This window comes from Lithobates pipiens, unplaced genomic scaffold, assembly GCF_037356315.1.
Source record: "Lithobates pipiens isolate NorthernLeopardFrog02 unplaced genomic scaffold, aLitPip1_a1.2 Scaffold_44, whole genome shotgun sequence".
Classification (NCBI taxonomy): Eukaryota; Metazoa; Chordata; class Amphibia; order Anura; family Ranidae; genus Lithobates; species Lithobates pipiens.
Genome location: NW_027507870.1, coordinates 1,355,921 through 1,376,824, shown reverse-complemented (window position 1 = coordinate 1,376,824; position 20,904 = coordinate 1,355,921). Strand labels below are relative to the sequence as shown.

Here is a 20,904-nt window from a genome sequence, read left to right as displayed (position 1 = left end):
TCAGGTAAGTATGCATCTTGGGAGGGGCGGATGAGGTACTTTCGAGTAGCATAGTATAAAGGATAAGTGAATCTATACTTAAAAGAATAGAATATTACATAGTTGCCATGTATGCAGATAGTGCAGTTAATTCCTAAAAAGCTATCTGGGACTCCTTTTTGTATGTTATCACTAGCACTGAATTATATAACTTATTACATTTTAATAAAAACTATCCATTGATTAATATGGCTCATACAGAAAATATCTTAAAACCTTGCCTAAAACTGTTTCTTTTTCCCCCCCTTTTTTTTTTTTAACAAAGGTTGAAGATGTAAAAGAGAAATTCAGCAAACTCTTGACTGAGCATAAAATTCCGGAAGATGGAATAATGCAAAACAAAAGTTTACCTCAGAGGATCATTGCACTTCATCATACAATGGTTCAGGCATATGCTTCAAAAAATAATTTACCTCTTCATGCCTTCCAAGATATGGATCACGTGTTTTGTTATGAGAATCTGTCTCTAACAGAACAAGTTAAAATATCGAAAGCCCTGATAGAGGTCACCATGACCGATGCTACAACAAAAGACACTCGTATCTCATCTGAAGCAACACCTATGGAAGAGAAGACGGTATTTCTGCTCCAGGTGATAGAAAAGCTCTATCAAGACAGTAAGACCACAGCTGGGAACATTGCCCTGAACATGATCCCAGAGTTTTCAGATGTCTGTAAGGAACAACTGTCTCTGATTCTGTTCAATGGAATATGGAATCCTTTCCAGGCATTAACATTTTACCTAGAAGCCTGCAAAGCTGGAACTTCCCAGGAGAACATAGAAACAATTCTCCATCAAGTAAAGACCTTCCACCTTGGACCCCATACACCAGTTGATGTTCTGCAAGAAAAGGAGCCCTTGCCATATCTAAACACAGAAATTATGAAGGAAACTGATAAAGATGTGAAGACACTCATACAAGAAATGAGGCAGTTGAGTCATCCAGAAAATATCCTAAATTTTCTTGAAAATGTCTTAGAAAAATTGATGCCTGATCTTCCCCAGTACAAACAGAAAAATCTTGATGCCAAAATGAAAAATGAAGGGATCCAAATGATGAGGGATTTTGACCTGACCAATCCCAGTGTGGAAGTTATGGTGCAAATTTTGATTAGATTATCAGTAGCAGTTAAAGACGCCACAACTCTTATTTCTGAAAACCATACAAAGATTGCAGAGGGATATTTTCCTCGAACCACTCAGTTTGCTTCTGTCATCAGTCTGCTCCTTTCAAATTCTCATGATGGTAAAGGTTGTCTGTTGGAAATTGGTACCGGAGAAGGAAAATCCTGTATTGTGGCATTGTTTGCCTTGATACAGGCAATAAGAGGAAAAACAGTAGATATTATCACCAGTTCTCCAGTTTTGGCTCGTCGAGATGCAGAAGAATGGAGTAAACTATATGAAAAATTTGATATAACCTGCAGTGTTATTCCTCCAGCCCATTTAGATGTACCCTCTGATTCCAAAGACCCAACTGCAGCCATTTGTAAGGCCTATAATTCACACATAGTATATGGAACGGTTGAAGACTTTGCTGCTGACATTCTGAGACAGGAATTTGAAAGACAAAAGACCCGAAATGAACGCAAGTTTGATGTCGCCATCGTCGATGAGGTGGATTATATGACTTTGGACAATGGAGTGCAAATTACTTTTCTTTCTCATGATGCTACGGGGATGAGACACTTGGACCAGCTACTGACCGCAATTTGGGCAAAACTTCATAAGTGTCAAAGAATCATGGCGGAATCAGGTGAGGTGTACTGGACTCCAGGAATACAATATTTTCACAAGCTTGCAACAGATGCTGTTTTTGGACAGGAAACATCTGAGCATTTCAGTTCTATTCATATCCTAGAATTCGGGGTGCAGCTCGGTCTCCTCAGTGAAGAAGAACTACAAGAGGTTAAAGTTCAGACTTCTTCTGAAATAAGTGACCAAAAACAGACAGAGCTAGAAAAGTTGATCGTAAAATTTGGACCACAGCAAGAGAAAGATCTGCTGAAAGTTTTTGGCAAAGTTTTGGAAGATTTCGTCCAGTTTAGGTTTTATGAACTAAAGGATGACAAAGCTTCTTTTATTGACACCAGCTGTGATTCCGGAGAGCCAATCAGTGTCCTCCTCCTCCCACAAGGACAAGCATGTGTGCTGATGACAATAAAACAGCTGGTGAATGCCACCGTTAAAGAATTATCTCTGAAAATTAAATACTCTGATGACTACAGACCAGAATATATCACCGATAAAGTAAACGAAGGTGTCATTCTAATTCCTAAACACCTGAAAGAGTACACCAAGAATAGACTTCCCGTCTTTGTGGAGAATGCCCTTCAGGCCATCATGATGGAAAAGGGTAGAGAATATACTATAGACAGCAGAGACAAATCAAATTCACCCGAGCATCACAGCATCATTCCAATTGACTTTAAATCCACAGGCGTGTTGGAGAAAAACAAGCGCTGGGGAGACGGTCTGCAGCAATTTCTGGAACTAAAACATCGACTAGCCTTATCTCAAATATCTTGTGTCACCAACTTTATGTCCAACTTCCATTTCTTTCAAAGATACCTCTCTGGTTCTGGAATATACGGGGTGTCAGGTACTCTAGGGGATGAAGTTGATTTTACCTTTCTGAAGAAGCATTTTAAAACATATTGCTATCCTATGCCCACTCATCGTTACACTAAAAGGTTGGAGCTACCAGTTCTGCAAGTGTTTGGAGGATGTGAAGCCTGGATTAGGGAAATCTGTATGTTGGTGAAGAAACAAACAAGTCCAAGATGTGGGACCGAAGGTCAATGTGTCTTGGTAGTTTGTGAGGATGTGAAAACCGCGGAGAAAGTTCAATGCCAGTTGATCAATCTTAGGTCAATATCCAACCCAGACAAAATCACTATGTACACCAGAAGTGACAAACACAATGTAGAAGCAAAAACATTCCAGCCAGGTGAAGTCATTTTGGCGACAAACCTTGGTGGTCGAGGAACAGATATCAAAGTTACAGAAGAAGTGAACAAAAGTGGAGGTCTAAGTGTCATTCTCACTCATTTTCCCAGCAATAGGCGAGTAGAAAAGCAAATATTTGGACGTACATCACGTAGAGGAAATCCAGGAATGGTGCAAATGGTGTTAAATCAGAATGATCTGGCTGTTTCATATCAGGGACAAACTGTGGAGGAAATGAGGAAACTGAGGGAAAATTATGAAAAAAGACGTATTGCAGACATGGAAAATGATAAGCTTTTAGAAGTCAACATACGTCATGAGCTCTTTACTTTGTTTTGTAAATGCCTGAAGAAGTTTGACAGTCATTATTCAGAGGTGGAGAAACAAAAATCTAACATTAGTCAACAAAGCGTGGAAGCAACCTCAAAAATGGATTACCATCCGGCCCTAAACTCCTTAAAAGAGACCTGGGCTTTATGGCTCACCACTCATGAAGATGACATTGATGACCACAAGGACTTAGGGCCATTAAAAGATAATCTTAGCTTAATTATGGAGGCCAAGTCTAAAAACCTTCTACACGGAAGAAGTGAAAATTTCTATGACTATGTTAAGGCCGCTGTGGATCGGACATGCTTACACAGCAATGACAAGAAAAATGATTATGGTGCATTATCTTGTTGGGAAAAAATGGAAAAAGCTGACAATATGTACCGGGCAATCTCCCTTTACAATCGTGCCTTCATCACCATTAACATGGCCAAGAAAGGCTATAAACAAAATGCTATTACCTTACTGAGAGAAGCCAAAGCAGCTCTGAACATTTATGCCTCTGAAATTTTCAATATTCATGTCTTTGGAGACTTGACACAATGCTCAAGATTTGAACAACACAATCATGAATCAAATTTTGACTTGCAGAAACAAACAAAGATGCAATTGCTGAATTCCTGGAAAAATTACATTGAACATTCAATAAAAAAGTTGGAGGATTTGGACAGAGAAGGAAAAGATGCAGTAACTGAGCTGACCAGCATGTCCACGCCCTCTACAACTGAGCACAGCAGTAAAGTAGAGGAAGATGAGATGTGCCTTCTCTATGATTATGGACTTACCTTTGTCTATGAGGTGAAACAAAAGCCAAAGTTCTGCTTTGATGCCCTCATTTGTTTTTTTCTTGGAGCATTACAAATTCTAGCTGGGATATTGATTTGTGGATTAACATGTGGAGCAGCAAGTCAGTTTGGATTAGGTCTTATCTCTGAAGGTGTTAGTGACATAATCAATGGCATAGAAGGTATGATCAAGGGTACTTTTGATTGGGCACAATGGGCAGTGACAAAAGCTGTAAGTATCGGAATGTCTCTCGTGACAGCAGGGTGCAAACACCTTTTGAAATGTGCTAAAGCAATGTTCAGCATCACCAAAGATCTTCTCAATGGGACACGGACATTCAGCTCACTAGCTAAAGATGCAATTCAATCAGGAAAGATATTTTTTTCATCAGCCACTTCTGGTCTGAAATCAGTAACATCTTCAGTAACAAGGGATGCGGTCACTAAATCCTTCAAGGGACTTGCCACCAACTCCGCTGCAAAGAAAGCCATGCTTGAGGGCACAAAATATGTTGGCAAGGAACTGACTAAGCAGGGAGTATCAAAAGCATTTGACTTTGCAATCGACACAGTACTTAAAAAGATTTTTGAGGACTGCTTTCTAAAGAAAATACACACCACTGTGAAGAACAATAAAGCTCTGGAGGAGGGTCTCATCAACTTCATTGTAACACAAGCCGTTCCAGAGACTGCAAAGGACCAATCTATAGATTATAAAATTCCCTCAATAAACAAAGAATCAATAAAAGATTCAATGAAAAAACTGGTTCAGTCGGCCGTAGAAGACATCTTCAGTCATCATGAGACCTACAATGAGGTTCGATCACACTTAGATACCACTACCAACTTTATTATACAAATACTAGAAACACAGGTTTCTTCGTCAACCGTTGTAAAAGTTAAACTGTGCGCATGTCTTACAAAGGTGGGACTAGAAATTGCAGATCTTGTAAAATCTGTTCCTACTGAGCCAATAATCAATGAGAAATTAATACCTTATATCGTCTCTGGCATGTCTGAAGGCTCCTCCAATGTGCAGGATGAACGTAGCGAGTTCAAAGAGGTTCTCAAATTGAAAGAAGAGATGCAGGATATAGTATCAGAAGATGTATCCAGAATTTTTATTGATGTACTGGTTGATCTGGTTTCATCTCTAGTACAAACTGCATGGGTAATCCCTTATGTAAAAAAAAATGTGACAAAAATAAAAGACAAAGCAGTTGAGTGGTTTAAGAAGACACCACAGAAATACTTTCATATCAACCAAAAAATGAATGTGGAACAAAATAACCAGAATGGAGAGCAAGACACCCAAATAAAGCCAGAGGAAAATCAGTCACATATAACCAAATTACTGATGGACAAGGATCAAAACCTTGACCTGGAACTCAATGTCCTAACTAAGGGTGACCTAATTGAGGGTCGAGGAGTAAAAATGATATCTATAAAGGAGGATGGAACAACGGTGTCCACAGAATATTACCCCGGAAAGAACTCATCATCTCAGAACATTGTGCTTGAGATGAGGTAAGAAACATATTTTTCTCTTTTAGTTTATTAAAGGGGTTGTTAAGGCAGAAGGTGCATTCTATACATTAAGATAAAAAGCCTTCTGTGTGCAGCAACCTCCCTCAGCACCCCATAATACTTACCTGAGCCCCATCTCTGTCCAGCAATGTCCACAAATCCCTCGGTTGTCCAGGACTCTCCCTCCTGGTGAGAGAGGGGGTTGGGCCGAATGGCAGCTCCATATCTGAAGGGACACACGGAGCTGCAGCTCGGCTCGTGTTCCCCCATAGAAAGCTGCTTGTGGTGGGGGCACTGAACAGGAGGGAGGGGCCAGAAGAAGCAAAGAGGCACCCAAGAAAAGGAGGATCCAGGCTGCTCTGTGCAAAACCTATTGCACAGCGCAGGTAAGTATAACATTTTTTTTTTTTTTTTTTTAAACAAGACTTTACAATTACTTTAAAATTGAACCCTTGCAAGAATATGATGAAAAAGACCCAATGACTGATAAGCAAGCACTAAGGGGTGCCAACACATGTCCAAGTTCATTAAGTCCATTAAACTGAAACCATTTGCCAACTCACTACTGTGTGATTGGTTCCCCTTTCCCCAGGAGCCGTACATAGACCCAGGAAAAGCAATACATTTTTATTATAATTGGCCTTTAGGAACAGGGAAGGGCTGCAAACCTTTGGCCCAGGGAAGAAGACTCAACCAACTGGCCTTTCCATGGTAGGGACAGATTTCTATGAGCTAAAGAAACTGTACTATGCACATGTACCATGGCGCTGCAGTGCTGGGTGAAACATGGGGTAAGTGGGATGTTCCTATGCTTTATTAGTACACACATTTTCAGGTTTTTCAGCATCATCTTCTATTTAATCTCTCAACATTTGGCCAAATGACATGTCGGAGACACAAAGGATGTTGGTGCTGAATAGGGATGATCCGAACACCCCCCGGTACGATTCGCACCAGAACTTTCGAACGGACCCCAAATTCGTACGAACTTTAGAACCCCATTGAAGTCTATAGGACTCGAACGTTCGAAATTAAAAGTGCTAATTTTAACAGCTAATATGCAAGATACTGTCCTAAAAAGGTTTTGGGGACCTGACTCCTGCCCCAGGGGACATGGGTCAATGCCTAAAATGTTTTTAAAAATTGACGTTTTGGCAGGAGCAGTGTTTTTAATGACGATTAAAGTGAGAAAAAAAAGTGAAATATTCCTTTAAATATGGTGCCTGGGGGGTGTCTGTAGTATGCCTGTGAAGTGCCACGTGTTTCCCGTGTTTAGAACAGTCCCTGCACAAAATTACATTAAACGGAAATAACATAATTTAAAACTGCTTGCGGTTTTAATGTTATATCTGGTTCCTGCAATATGGTTGAAAATCATTGAGAAAAATGGCATGGGTAGCCCTCCCTGCCCATTACCAGCCTATTTGGGTCTTGTATGCATATTAAGGGGAACCCCGTACCCATATTAAAAAAAGGAAATGCGTGTGGCCCCCAGGCCCTATATACTCAGAACAGCAGTATACAGGCGGTGCAAACAAGACAGGGACTGTGTAGGTTTGTTGTGTTAAGTTGAATCTGTTTGTAATTTTCAACTGGTACATTTTTAAAGTGTAGCTCCAGTCCAAAAAACAATTTTTAAGCTTTTTGGAAAACATAGGGAAGGGTTATCACCCCTGTATAATTTGTTTTGTCGTCCATCTTTTTTCATCTCACTTGCTGTTGTCTCCTTCCGTTTGCAAGTAGGAGACGTTTGTAAGTTGGATGTTTGAAAGTAGGGGCCTGCCCTATATGCTCTGCAGAAATGGCGGAACAAGGTGTTGGTTTTGCCACAACATTGTAAGCCCTCAAAGTGACGCTTGGTGGGCGCTGGAGCGCCGTGCTGTGAACGATTATATCAAGAATTGTAATTACATGGCGTTGTTGAACGGTGGTAGAAAAATTGACCTTTGGTGGTTGTGGTGCTGGTGCCACAACACTATAAGTCCTCACAGTTACTCTGGATGGGCACAGGAACGGGCCCTCCTGTGAAATATTATATCAAGAATTGTAATTACATGTCCCAGTTAAACAGGAGCAGAAAAATTGGGCCTTAGGCACTGGTGCTGGTGCCACTACACTGCAACCTCTCCCATATACTCTAGTTTTATTGCAGGAATTAGCCCTGCTGCAAAGCATTGCATCAAAAATTGTAATTAGACGCCCCTGTTAAACAGGGGCAAAAAAATTGGGCTGATGGCATCACCCAGAACCAGAAATGTTCTTCCAACATATCAGCGGAGGAGGAAGAGGATAGACAATCAACATAACAGGACAGTCACTCAGCATCAGCATAGGCAGTCTTGAAGGGATGTGATATTTCAAAAAAAATTATTCGGTTACATCAGCTTCAGGTGCTTGGTAGCTGTGGGTTATCCAAGACTGATTCATCTTGATGAAGGTCAGTCGATCAACTGATTCGGTGGACAGGCACACCCTGTGATCGGTAACAAAGCCACCAGCAGCACTGAAGGTGCGTTCCGAAAGAACGCTGGATGCAGGACAGGCCAGTAGCTCAATTGCATACTGTGCAAGCTCTGGCCAGTGATCCATCCTCAAGACCCAGTAAGCCAGAGGATTTTCGGTGGGAAAGGTGTCCAAGTCTGACTTTGCCCCTAGGTATTCCTGCACCATGTAAATCAAACGCTGGCGATGGTTGCTGGAACCGATCATACCTTGGGGCTGCGGACTAAAAAATTGTCTGAAAGCATCAGTCAGACGGCCACCTTCTCCACCGCTCCTTCTGACCGATGCCTCAGCAACACGTTGTGCAGGACCAGGAGATTGTAACCTCCCAGTCTCTGGGAACGCGTTGCACAGACCTTTCTGCAAGGCCTCCCGGAGATGTCTCATCCTCTGCTCCCTCTGCGATGGCAAGATAAGGTCGGCAACCTTACCCTTGTACCGTGGATCAAGAAGAGTGGTCAGCCAGTAATGGTCCCTCTCCTTGATCCGAAGAATACGAGGATCCTTCCGCAGGCTTTGCAGGATCAGGGAGGCCATGCAGCGTAGGTTAGCTGAGGCATTCGGTCCGGAGTCCTCTGGGTCACTAAGGACAACATGATCCGCAGCTACCTCCTCCCAGCCACGTACAAGTCCACGTGTTTCTTGGGACTGTAAATCATCCCTACAAGACTGCTGCTGCTGCTGATGCTGAGTGCCAGCCTCCACCTCCATGCTGACACAATCATCCTCCTCCTCCTCTTCCTCCTCCTCATCCTCTTCCTGTGTGATGGGTGGCATAGCAGGAACACTGTCTGGATAAAGGGGGCCTTGAGAGGCAAGGAAGTCCTCCTCTTCCTGCCTCTGTTCTGCCTCAAGTGCCCTGTCCATTATTCCACGCAGCGTATGCTCCAAGAGGTGGACAAGAGGTACAGTGTCACTGATGCATGCACTGTCACTGCTCACCATCCTTGTGGCCTCCTCAAACGGTGACAGGACAGTGCATGCATCCCTGATCATGCCCCACTGGCGTGGTGAGAAAAAACCCTGACCCTGTCCTGGTGCCGTAGTCGCATAGGTACTCATTGATGGCCCTCTGCTGCATGTGCAGCCGCTGCAGCATGGCCAACGTTGAGTTCCACCTGGTGGGCATATCACATATAAGGCGGTTCTTGGGCAGGTTTAACTCCTTTAGGCGCTCAGCCAGCCGAGCACAGGCATTAAATGATCGGCGGAAATGCACACAGACTTTCCTGGCCTGCTTCAGGACATCCTGTAAGCCCGGGTACCTGCCCAAGAACCGCTGCACCACCAGGTTAAGGACGTGAGCTCCACACTGCACATGGGTCAGTTGTCCCTGTCGAAGGGCGGAGAGGAGGTTGGTGCCATTGTCGCAAACCACCATTCCTGGCTTAAGCTGGCGTGGCGGCAACCACCTCTCGGCCTGCCCCTGCAGAGCTGACAAAACATCCACCCCAGTGTGGCTCCTGTCCCCCAAACAAACCAGCGCAAGCACGGCATGGCATAGTTTTGCCTGCGTACTTGCGTAGCCCCTGGAACACCTACGGAGCACCGCTGGTTCTGAGGACAGAGCACTGGAAGAGGCCATGGAGGAAGAAGAAGAGGAGGGGGTGGAGGAGAGAGGTGTGTCACAACCAATAGTAGCATTTTGGAGGCGTGGTGGCAGAACAACCTCCAACACTACTGCACATTGTCCTGCATCCTTCCCAGCTGCCAGAAGAGTGACCCAATGGGCCGTGAAAGACAGGTAACGTCCCTGTCCATGCCTGCTGGACCATGATTCAGCGGTAATATGCACCTTACCGCTGATTGCCCTGTCCAGCGAGGCAAGGACATTGCCTTCCACATGCCGGTAGAGAGCTGGAATCGCCTTCCGTGAGAAAAAGTGGCGTTTGGGGACCTGCCACTGAGGAACCGCACATTGTACAAACTCACGGAAGGGGGCTGAGTCTACCAACTGAAAAGGCAGCAGTTGAAGTGCTAGCAATTTAGCCAAGCTAGCATTCCACCGCTGGGCATGTGGATGGCTGGGAGTGAACTTCTTTCGATGGTCCAGCAGCTGGGGCAGGGACATTTGCCTGCTATAATCGGACGTGGGTGTACTGCTAGCAGAGTGCCCGGAAGCACTTGGCTGTGACACACCTAATTCTACACCTTCATTCCTCTCAGAGCAGGTTTCAGAGAGGACTGAAGGTCTAGTGGGGTTGGAGATGCCAGCTGATGAGGAGCAAGGAGAGGTTGGCTTTGTTCTTTGGTGTGGGTCTTTGAGGTACGCTTGCCAACGAGCTGCATGGCAGGTCAACATATGTCTGGTCAAGCATGTGGTGCCCAAGCGGCTGATGTTTTGGCCACGCGAGATACGCTTGAGACATATGTTGCAAATAGCAGCGGTGCAATCTGATGCACTCGTCTCAAAAAAGGCCCACACCAAAGAACTTTTAGAATAACGCGCAGAGGCAGCGCCCTGCACAGGCAGAGCTCTGCGGTGTGATTCAGTCGGTGTGCTGCCCCTAAGTTGGCCCCCGGAGGGCATCCTGCCTCGTTGGACATGTGCCTCCTCCTCCTCCTCCTCTCTCCTACCAGGCACCCACATGGAGTCAGTGCCCTCATCATCCCCTCCCTCTTCATCACTGTAGCAAACCTGGCAGTATGCTGCAGCTTGTGGAACATGACTGCCAGATTGCTGTCCTTCTTGAGCATCCCCTCTCTCTGCATTCACGCTACTGCCTTCCTCTAGCTGAGTATTATCATCAGAGCCTACAAAACACTGGGCATCCTCCTGGAGCATGTACCCAACACTATGCTCAAAGAGTTCAGGAGACTCCTCAGGAGGACGTGGTGGATCTAGGGAAGGAGTCACTGATTATGACATTGAGAGGAGGGAAGACGATGCGTTGGCAGCTGCTTTGCTAGTACCCTGAGACTGGGTGAGAGAGGATGAGGAGGATGAAGAGGGCTTGGTCATCCACTCTACCAAGTCGTTGGCATGTTGCGGCTCAACATGTCCAGCTGCCGAAAAGAAGGACAAGCGTGTCCCATGGCCACGTGCTGATGATGACAATGCACCGCGTCCACGACCAGCACTGTTGTCTCTAGACACAGAGCCTGCTTGCCCTCTTTTATCGGCTCGCGCCTGTCTGCCTCTCCTTGTTGGCCTTCCAGACATGGTAATGGCCTGAAGGGAGTTGGGTAAAACAGCAATTGGGTAGTGTATATTGTGCTGGAGGCACACAACACCCACTAACTCCTGCAGATGCCTTTATTATAGAACACCAGCAATAAAGGGTAGATAACGGGGTATACTGTACTGGAGGCACACAACACCCACTAAGCCCTGCAGATGGCTCTATTAGAGAACAGCAATAAAGGGTAGATACAGGTGTATATTGTGCTGGAGGCACACAACACCCACTAACTCCTGCAGATGCCTTTATTATAGAACACCAGCAATAAAGGGTAGATAAAGGGGAATACTGTGCTGGAGGCACACAACACCCACTAAGCCCTGCAGATGGCTCTATTAGAGAACAGCTATAAAGGGTAGATACAGGTGTATATTGTGCTGGAGGCACACAACACCCACTAACTCCTGCAGATGCCTTTATTATAGAACACCAGCAATAAAGGGTAAATACAGATGTATACTGTGCTGTGCTGGAGGCACACACAACTTCCAATAACTCCTGCAGATGGCAGATGGCTCAAATAGAGAAGAGCTATGTAGGTGGATATAGCGGTGTGTACTGGGTACAGAGCATGCAGACAGCACGCACAAGCTCCTAACACTGACTGCAAGCTCTATTATAAAAGATAGATATATTGCTAGCTATATAGGTTAATATATCGCTGTATATTGCGGTCAGGGCACGCAGACAACAACCACTACAGAAGAGCAAGATCGAAAAATCGGCCGATAATGATCGGTGTATACTGTGTTGAAGGTACACAGAACACCCACTAACTGCTTCAGACGCCAACACACTACACAAGGCCGCCGCGCTGGCGGCCTTATATAGTGTGGGGCATGTACTACACAGCCTGAGCTATGATTGGCCACAGGCATCCTGCCTGTGGCCAATCATGGCTCTCCTCGCTGCCGGCACTGTGATTGGCCAAGCATGCGGGGTCACAGTGCATGCTTGGCCAATCATGAGCCAGCAATGCACTGCGCCATCACAGTGCATTGTGGGCCGTGAGCGCCACACGAATTTGGCACGAACGGCCCATAATGTTCGGAATTCGCGGAACGGGCGAACAGCCGATGTTCGAGTCGAACGTATGTTCGACTCGAACACGAAGCTCATCCCTAATTTAAGCCAAGAGTCCTGATGACAACTCCCCAAAGGTATGAAGGCATTTCGATCTGTCTTTTTGAAATATAAAAATCATCCTGAAGGTGTCCCCATCCTTCAAGATAGTGATGTCTAAAAAATAAAAAAATTTCCGAACTTGCCTCATATGCAAATCTGATACCCCTATTGTTATTGTTATGAAAACCAAAAAAGTTTTCCAACTCCAAAGTGGTTCCTTCCCACAGGAGGAGGACGTCATCTATATACCTGGCCCAAAACCGTAAATGTGGGTTTTGGTCCTTATAGACGATGTCCTCCTCCCACTTAGCCATGAATAAATTAGCTAAACTGGGGGCATATTTAGCTCCCATAGCCACGCCACGTTGTTGTTTATAATACTGGTGATCAAACCAGAAATAGTTATGATCTGCTGCGTATTGCAGAAGATCTATAATGAAAACCTGTTATTTTCTAGACAAAGTGGAGAGGCCATTCAAATAATACTGTACCGCCGCTATTCCCAAATCATGGGGTATGATGGTGTATAGCGATGTTACATCCACAGTAACAAATATAGTTTGGCTATTCGGTTTTAATCCTGATAGTGTGTTGATCACCTGTCTCATATCCTTAAGATACGACGGCATTTGCTGTACCAGTGGTTGTAAGAAGAAATCTATATACTTGCCCACCCGGGACATTATGGAATCTATCCCACTAACGATTGGACGACCCGGGGGGCAAGTAAGACTCTTATGGATCTTGGGCAAGCAATACAATACAGGCACTCTTGGAGCCCTAGGGATCAAATAGGCCCTCTCCTTCTCGGTTAAGATGTTTAACTGAAAACATTTATCTACTAATGCCGCGTACACACGGGCGGATTGTCTGCCCAACTAGGTTCGTCAGACAATCCGACAGACAGTCCGTTCAAACTTTTGAATGAACGGAGTTGCCCACACACGGCACTTTTTGAGCGGACTAATTACAGCGGACTAAGTCCGCCATACAATCCGCTCAACTTTTGAAATGAACGGACTCGCCCACACACGCGGAGGAAAGTCCGCTCATTTTGAGCGCGTCTCCAGGTAGGCGGGGCCCGCGAGGGAGACGTCGCGGGCCCGCCGCCTGGAATGGACTTAAAGGGGAACCCCAACGCCGAAAAATATCGGTGTGGGGGTCCCCCCAAAGTCCACAACAGACCCTTGTCCGAGCACGCTACCCGGCCGGCCAGGAAAGGGGGGCGAGGGAGCGCCCCCCCCTCCTGAGCCGTACCAGGCCGCGTGCCCTCAACATGGGGGGGTGCCTTGGGGAAGAGGGGTGCCGCGCGCCCCCCCCACCCCAAAGCACCTTGTCCCCATGTTGATGAGGACAAGGGCCTCTTCCCGACAACCCTGGCCGTTGGTTGTCGGGGTCTGCGGGCGGGGGGCTTATCGGAATCCGGGAGCCCCCTTTAATAAGGGGGCCCCCGGATACCGGCCCCCCACCCTATGTGAATGAGTATGGGGTACAATGTACCCCTACCCATTCACCTGTAAAATAAAAGTACCAAAAAAAAAAACACAACACACGAGATAAAATATTTTATTGCACAGCTCCGGGGGTCTTCCGTCTTCGGGGGTCTTGTCCCCCTCTTCGGTTCTTCTGCCGGGCCACCGCGCCTTCTTATAGCTCTTTTAGAGGCGGTGGCCCGGTCTTCTGTCGCCGCTGTCGCCGCCGCCTTCCGTTCTTCTTCTTCTTCTCCAGGAGATGTTGACACGACGCTCTCTCCGGCCGGAATGCCAGGGCTGCGCTGCGCGGCCACTTATATAGTGACAATGGGGCGGTGTCACATGGTATATGTCACATGGGTTGGTCACATGGGGACTAAGACATCGTAAGGGGGCGGGGTCACCATGTGACACCAACCCATGTGACATATACCATGTGACATATACCATGTGACACCGCCCCATTGTCACTATATAAGTGGCCGCACAGCGCGGCCCTGGCATTCCGGCCGGAGAGAGCGTCGTGTCAACATCTCCTGGAGAAGAAGAAGAAGAAGAAGAATGGAAGGCGGCGGCGACAGCGGCGACAGAAGACCGGGCCACCGCCTCTAAAAGAGCTATAAGAAGGCGCGGTGGCCCGGCAGAAGAACCGAAGAGGGGGACAAGACCCCCGAAGACGGAAGACCCCCAGAGCTGTGCAATAAAATATTTTATCTCGTGTGTTGTGTTTTTTTTTTGTTACTTTTATTTTACAGGTGAATGGGTAGGGGTACATTGTACCCCATACTCATTCACATAGGGTGGGGGGCCGGTATCCGGGGGCCCCCTTATTAAAGGGGGCTCCCGGATTCCGATAAGCCCCCCGCCCGCAGACCCCGACAACCAACGGCCAGGGTTGTCGGGAAGAGGCCCTTGTCCTCATCAACATGGGGACAAGGTGCTTTGGGGTGGGGGGCCGCGCGGCCCCCCCCTTCCCCAAGGCACCCCCCCATGTTGAGGGCACGCGGCCTGGTACGGCTCAGGAGGGGGGGCGCTCGCTCGCCCCCCTTTCCTGGCCGGCCGGGTAGCGTGCTCGGACAAGGGTCTGTTGTGGACTTGTGGGGGACCCCCACGCCGATTTTTTTCGGCGTTGGGGTTCCCCTTTAAGTCCATACCAGGCGGCGGGGCCCACGACGTCTCCGTCGTGGGCCCCGCCTACCTGGATACCCGCTTGAAATGAGCGGACTTTTCTCCGGGCGGGAAAAGTCTGCTCATTTCAAAAGTTGGGCGGACTGGCACACACACGGGAGGACTGTCCGCGGATTGTCCGCCCAAATGCGAGTTCAGCGGACAGTCTTTCCAACATTCCGAAAGACTTAGTTGGCCAGACTGTCCGCTGAAAAAGTCCGCTGAAGCCCACACACGAGCGGACTGTCCGCTCAAATGTGTTTCAGCGGACTAAGTTGGACAGACAATCCGCCCGTGTGTACGCGGCCTAAGAGTTGCAAGGTATTCTTATACTGACGGATAGGATTACCAGGCAAAATGGCATAAGTGTTCCTATCATCCACAATGTTATGCATCTCTCGGAAATAATCACTCCGATCGAGAATTTTCTCTAGATCTCTTAAAACTACATCCCTGAACACTCTCAATGAAGGGGCAAGGACACCCGGAGGGTTAAATGTTGAAGAATTTGCCAATCCAGTATGTTGATATTCCTCTTGAGTGGTCACACTTTGTCTAACTGGAAGGGTGGCAAAATGTCGTTTAATGTTAACTTTACGGATGTATTTGTGAACATCCATGTATGTCTGGAATTTATTTAACTTTCTTGGTGATGCAAACTTTAGGCCTTTATTCAATATTGATCTCTCAGCATCAGTAAGAGTCTGAGAGCTCAAGTTGAAAATGCCTTCTCCATTTATTTATTTGATTTTTTTTGACTGTGCTCTCCTCCCCCCTCTGCTTCCTCTTTGTTTTCTACCTGTCTTTTTACCCCTTGACTGGGTCTGGGAAAACCCCAATACTGTTGTTCCTGTTTCTTATCATGGGGTTTGTTAGAATGAACACCAGATGGGCCAGGTCGAGTACTATCCATGGCCTCCCTTTCGTTATTACTTTGATAGCTGGGACCCTCTCTGTCTCTTAATGGAAAGAAACGGCTCTGTGTTTCCACACCAAACTCATATTCATAGCCATCTCCTTCTCTTTCATATTGTGGGCGGCTCCCATAATGTGGACCTTGACTATAATATGCGTTAGAACCAAAATGATTGTATGGTATTCATTCATAACCCCTCATATCTTGATGGAAATCTCTATTAGGCTGATAGTAGGTAGGTGCCTGTCCATAATCCCGATCAGATTTTTCTCCATATCTCTGAATGGGTACTTGGTTCCTCATTGGGCTTCTAAAATAGCCCCCCCCCCCCCCCCCCCTGTTGGGTCCAAATCCCCTCTGTGGGGATTTGTAAGAGACCCTCCTACTTTTCTTACCCGATTTGTTACCTGCATGTACCTTTTTAAATGAATTTTGTGGTTGCTTATTCATAGGTAAGTGATGTGTCACCAAAGGTGTGGTAGGAGGAATTACCTCGCCTTGCATGATGGCCTCCATTCGGGTTCCTGAATTGGCCTGTTGATCTCCTAACAGTTTTTGTTGCCAGGCAAAGACATTATTAGCCTGATAATCGCTATAGTCTCTATTGTATTTTTTTCTTTTTTTCAACTTTTGTTCCTTCTCTTCTTTGTCTAAAACCTTAAGCAAGTTATTTGTCCTCTCCTTATATTCCTCACTATCCTTATAAGAAAGCATCTTGTCCTTGAGAGTTTCTATCTCTAAGTTCAATTTTGCCAACTTATTATTTTTCCTGGCTACCAAAAATCCCAGGAAATTGACCCCTGCTTCATTAAAATATCAGAACTATTCCTCTAATTCTGATTCTCCCTTCTGGGGGCATACTTCCCATCTCAGGCTTCTCGGGACCATATTTAATTTTATATAGGTCTCCAAGTATGCCACATCCCACTGTGTGTGAATTTCTGAGATGGTCAGATTTTTTAGTCTCATAAAAAGGCCTCCTAGATCTCCCTCATTTTCTTTGAACATTTGGAATACCCCCTCGGTGTTGACCACCTTTGAGGCCCTGTATTCAAAAATATCCATAACAAACAATAAGGCCGCGTACACACGCGGGGACTGTTCGCCCAACTTTGTCTGCTGAACAGTGTTTCAGCGGACAGTCCGCTCGTGTGTGGGCTTTCAGTGGACAGTTTCAGCGAACAGTCTGCTGAACAAGGTTTTTCGGAATTTCCGAAAAACTGTCCGCTGAAACCTTGTTTCAGCGAACAGTCCCCTCGTGTGTAGGCTTGTTCGTCAAACAAAGTTCCGCGCATGCTCAGAAAGAATTTATACGCCGAAGGTTGCATTGCAGTGTATAGGATGTCGTTTTCTAGTCCCGTCGTACGTGCCGTTCACGTCATCGCGCACGGTTTCAGCAAACTGTTCGTTCGTCGTGTGTGGCCATGTCCGTCCATGCTAATTTTGAGCGGACTGTCCGCTGAAACTGTTTGACGGACAAAGTTGAGCGAACAGTCCCCGCGTGTGTACGCGGCCTAAGTGATCAGAGCTGTGAGCAGCAAATATCTCTAATAACCAATTTATACAAAAGACCCCTTTCCTGAAATGGGGTGATCAAAAAAAAGTGATATTAATAATGAAATTAAACACGTGTTAAAAATGTTAAATAAAGGCCTAAGGTTTGCATCACCGAGAAAGTTAAATAAATTCCAGACATACATGGATGTTCACAAATACATCCGTAAAGTTAACATTAAACGACATTTTGCCACCCTTCCAGTTAGACAAAGTGTGACCACTAAAGAGGAATATCAACATACTGGATTGGCAAATTCTTCAACATTTAACCCTCCGGGTGTCCTTGCCCCTTCATTGAGAGTGTTCAGGGATGTAGTTTTTAGGGGATCTAGAGAAAATCAAGATCTCGAATTTGAGAATGGAAAAACAACTTGAACAAGGTTTGGATTCCCTGTGTAACAACAAAGATTTGGTAATCCGCCCAGCGGATAAGAGCGGGGGAATTGTTGTTCTCGATCGGAGTGATTATCTCCGAGAGATGTATAACATTGTGGATGATAGGGACACTTATGCCATTTTGTCTGGTAATCCTATCCGTCAGTATAAGAATACCTTGCAACTCTTTGTAGATAAAGGTTTTCAGTTAAACATCTTAACCAAGAAGGAGAGGGCCTATTTGATCCCTAGGGCTCTAAGAGTGCCTGTATTGTATTTTTTGCCCAAGAGCCATAAGAGTCTTACTTGCCCCCCGGGTCGTCCAATCGTTAGTGGGATAGATTCCATAACGTCCCGGGTGGGCAAGTATATAGATTTCTTCTTACAACCACTGGTACAGCAAATGCCGTCGTATCTTAAGGATACGAGACAGGTGATCAACACACTATCAGGATTAAAACCGAATAGCCAAACTATACTTGTTACTGCGGATGTAACATTGCTATACACCATCATACCCCATGATTTGGGAATAGCGGCGGTACAGTATTATTTGAATGGCCTCTCCACTTTGTCTAGAAAACAACAGGTTTTCATTATAGATCTTCTGCAATACGCATCAGATCATAACTATTTCTGGTTTGATCACCAGTATTATAAACAACAACGTGGCGTGGCTATGGGGGCTAAATATTCCCCCAGTTTAGCTAATTTATTCATGGCTAAGTAGGAGGAGGACATCGTCTATAAGGACCGAAACCGACATTTACGGTTTTGGGCCAGGTATATAGATGACGTCCTCCTCCTGTGGGAAGGAACCACTTTGGAGTTGGAAAACTTTTTTGGTATTCTGAACAATAACAATAGGGGTATCAGATTTGCATGTGAGGCAAGTTTGGAAAAAAATAATTTTTTAGACATCACTATCTTGAAGGATGGGGACACCTTCAGGACGATTTCATATTTCAAAAAGACAGATCGAAAAAGACAGATCGAAATGCCTTCATACCTTTGGGGAGTTGTCATCAGGACTCTTGGCTTAAATCTATCCCCAAGAGTCAGTTCATCAGGATGAGAAGGAACTGTGCAACTGTGGAGGATTATAGGATACAAGCAGGGATACTCAAGGATAGACTGGAGGAGAAGGGATATGGGGGCGGTGATCTGGAAATAACATTGGAAGAGGTGGCGAATATCGATAGAACTACTTTACTCTCTGAGGAGCCCACGAATAAAAAAGTACGGGAGAGGTCCACATTACCTTTTATTACTACCTTTTCAAGTCAGCATTTTAGAATTTTTCAGAAACATTGGCACATATTAGAGAATAATAGGGTTATTTGGACCTTTCTTCCAGAACAACCACAGGTAATTTTTAAGGGGACCCCATCTCTTAAGGACAGGATAGTCCCTAATGTAGTAAACCCCCCTAGTAAAAAGGTCTCCTTCTTTCAAAACCTCACAGGATACCATCAGTGTCGCAGATGTCAAGTCTGCACACTGAATGTGAGTAAACAGAGAAAAACAGAGACCTTTACTTCTACCAGTACATCTGTTACACATAAAATCGAACCTTTTATCACCTGTAGTTCAACGGGTGTTGTTTATTTATTGCAATGTCCATGTGGGTACCAATATATTGGGAGAACCAAGCGGTCTATGCAGGTCCGCATAGGTGAACACATTACCAATATCAAGAATGGTTTTAAGTACCATTTGGTCTCTAAACATTATGCGATTCACCATAATCGCAATCCAGCTAACACTCTATTTTTGGGAATTGATAAATACAGTGCCCACTGGAGGGGGAGTTCTCTTGTAAGGGAACTCTCTAGGTTAGAAATGAAGTGGATATACAAAGTACGGTGTTACACCCCCCATGGCCTCAACATTGAGACAGATGTCAATGCCTTTATTGACAATAGTTGAGCCCTTGGGGGTGGTGACCATATGGGCCCATTTAGATGAATGATGTAACATGTGTGTGAACCAGGGTTGAATTCCTGGTGAACTACAATTATAATGAATTTTTGCCCTATGAGGCATTTTAGATTTGGTTAAGAAGGGCTTGGTACCCTTTATAATAAATTTTTCCCCCTTTTTTTCTTTCTTTTTTCTTTTGTTTTTTATTCATATGTTTCTCTTCCTGTCTAAATATATTATTAAATATTTTTTAAATATTTTTTAATTTTTAAATTTATTTTTATTTTCATTTTTATTATATTTATAATTACTGGTCTTCCATGTGTATATTCATTATAACAGATGGAGACGTAATTTATTATGGACTTTATGGGGCCCATGATTGGGGCTTGGTGAACTTATGAGTACCTTTCCTCATATTCCCCTTCTCCCCCAAAAAATAATAAAAAAGATTTTTTATATTGTGCGAGATGTAGATCTATAATCCTGTATGGTATTGTAGTAATTGCAGTTTGGCATGCTAGCTGATAATAATGTAGATGAATGAATGAATGAATGAAATACTTATATAGCGCACAATGCGAACTGAATCGCCTCTAGGCGCTGTGGCGAGCTTTGATCATCTGCTAGAAGAGGAAGGTCTTGAGTTTTTTCCTAAAAGCCAGGTGATTTTCTTCCAGGCGGATGTTGATTGGTAGAGCATTCCATAGCAGAGGCCCTTGGACAGCGAATCTCCGATCACCCTTGGATTTATACCGGGCTTTGGGCACGAGGAGGAGGTTTTTGTTGGCTGATCGAAGACTGCGGTTTGGTGTGTAATGATTTATTTTCTCCATTAGGTATTGCGGAGCTTCTCTATGCACGCATTTGTGGGTGAGGCAAAGGGTCTTGAACGTGATCCGATTTTTTACGGTTAGCCGATGTAAGCTCCTCAGTGAAGGAGAGATGGATTCCCAGGGTTTTTTTCCCGTTATCAGCCTTGCCGCCGTGTTTTGGATCAGTTGTAATTGCGCAAGTTGATATTGTGGTAATCCTATGTAAAGCGAGTTTGCGT

The 20,904-nt window shown here is 45.2% G+C and overlaps 1 protein-coding gene across 1 annotated transcript in view; it reads left to right on the top strand.

Moving 5' to 3' along the window:
• LOC143956836 (uncharacterized) overlaps window positions 1-20,904 on the top strand; it is an 87,874-nt gene that overhangs the window by 38,223 nt on the left and 28,747 nt on the right. The window contains exon 2 of the mRNA XM_077467010.1: window positions 305-5,631. Coding sequence (XP_077323136.1) covers window positions 371-5,631 — 5,261 coding nt within the window. The 5' untranslated portion in view covers window positions 305-370. The remainder of the gene's footprint in view (window positions 1-304; window positions 5,632-20,904) is intronic.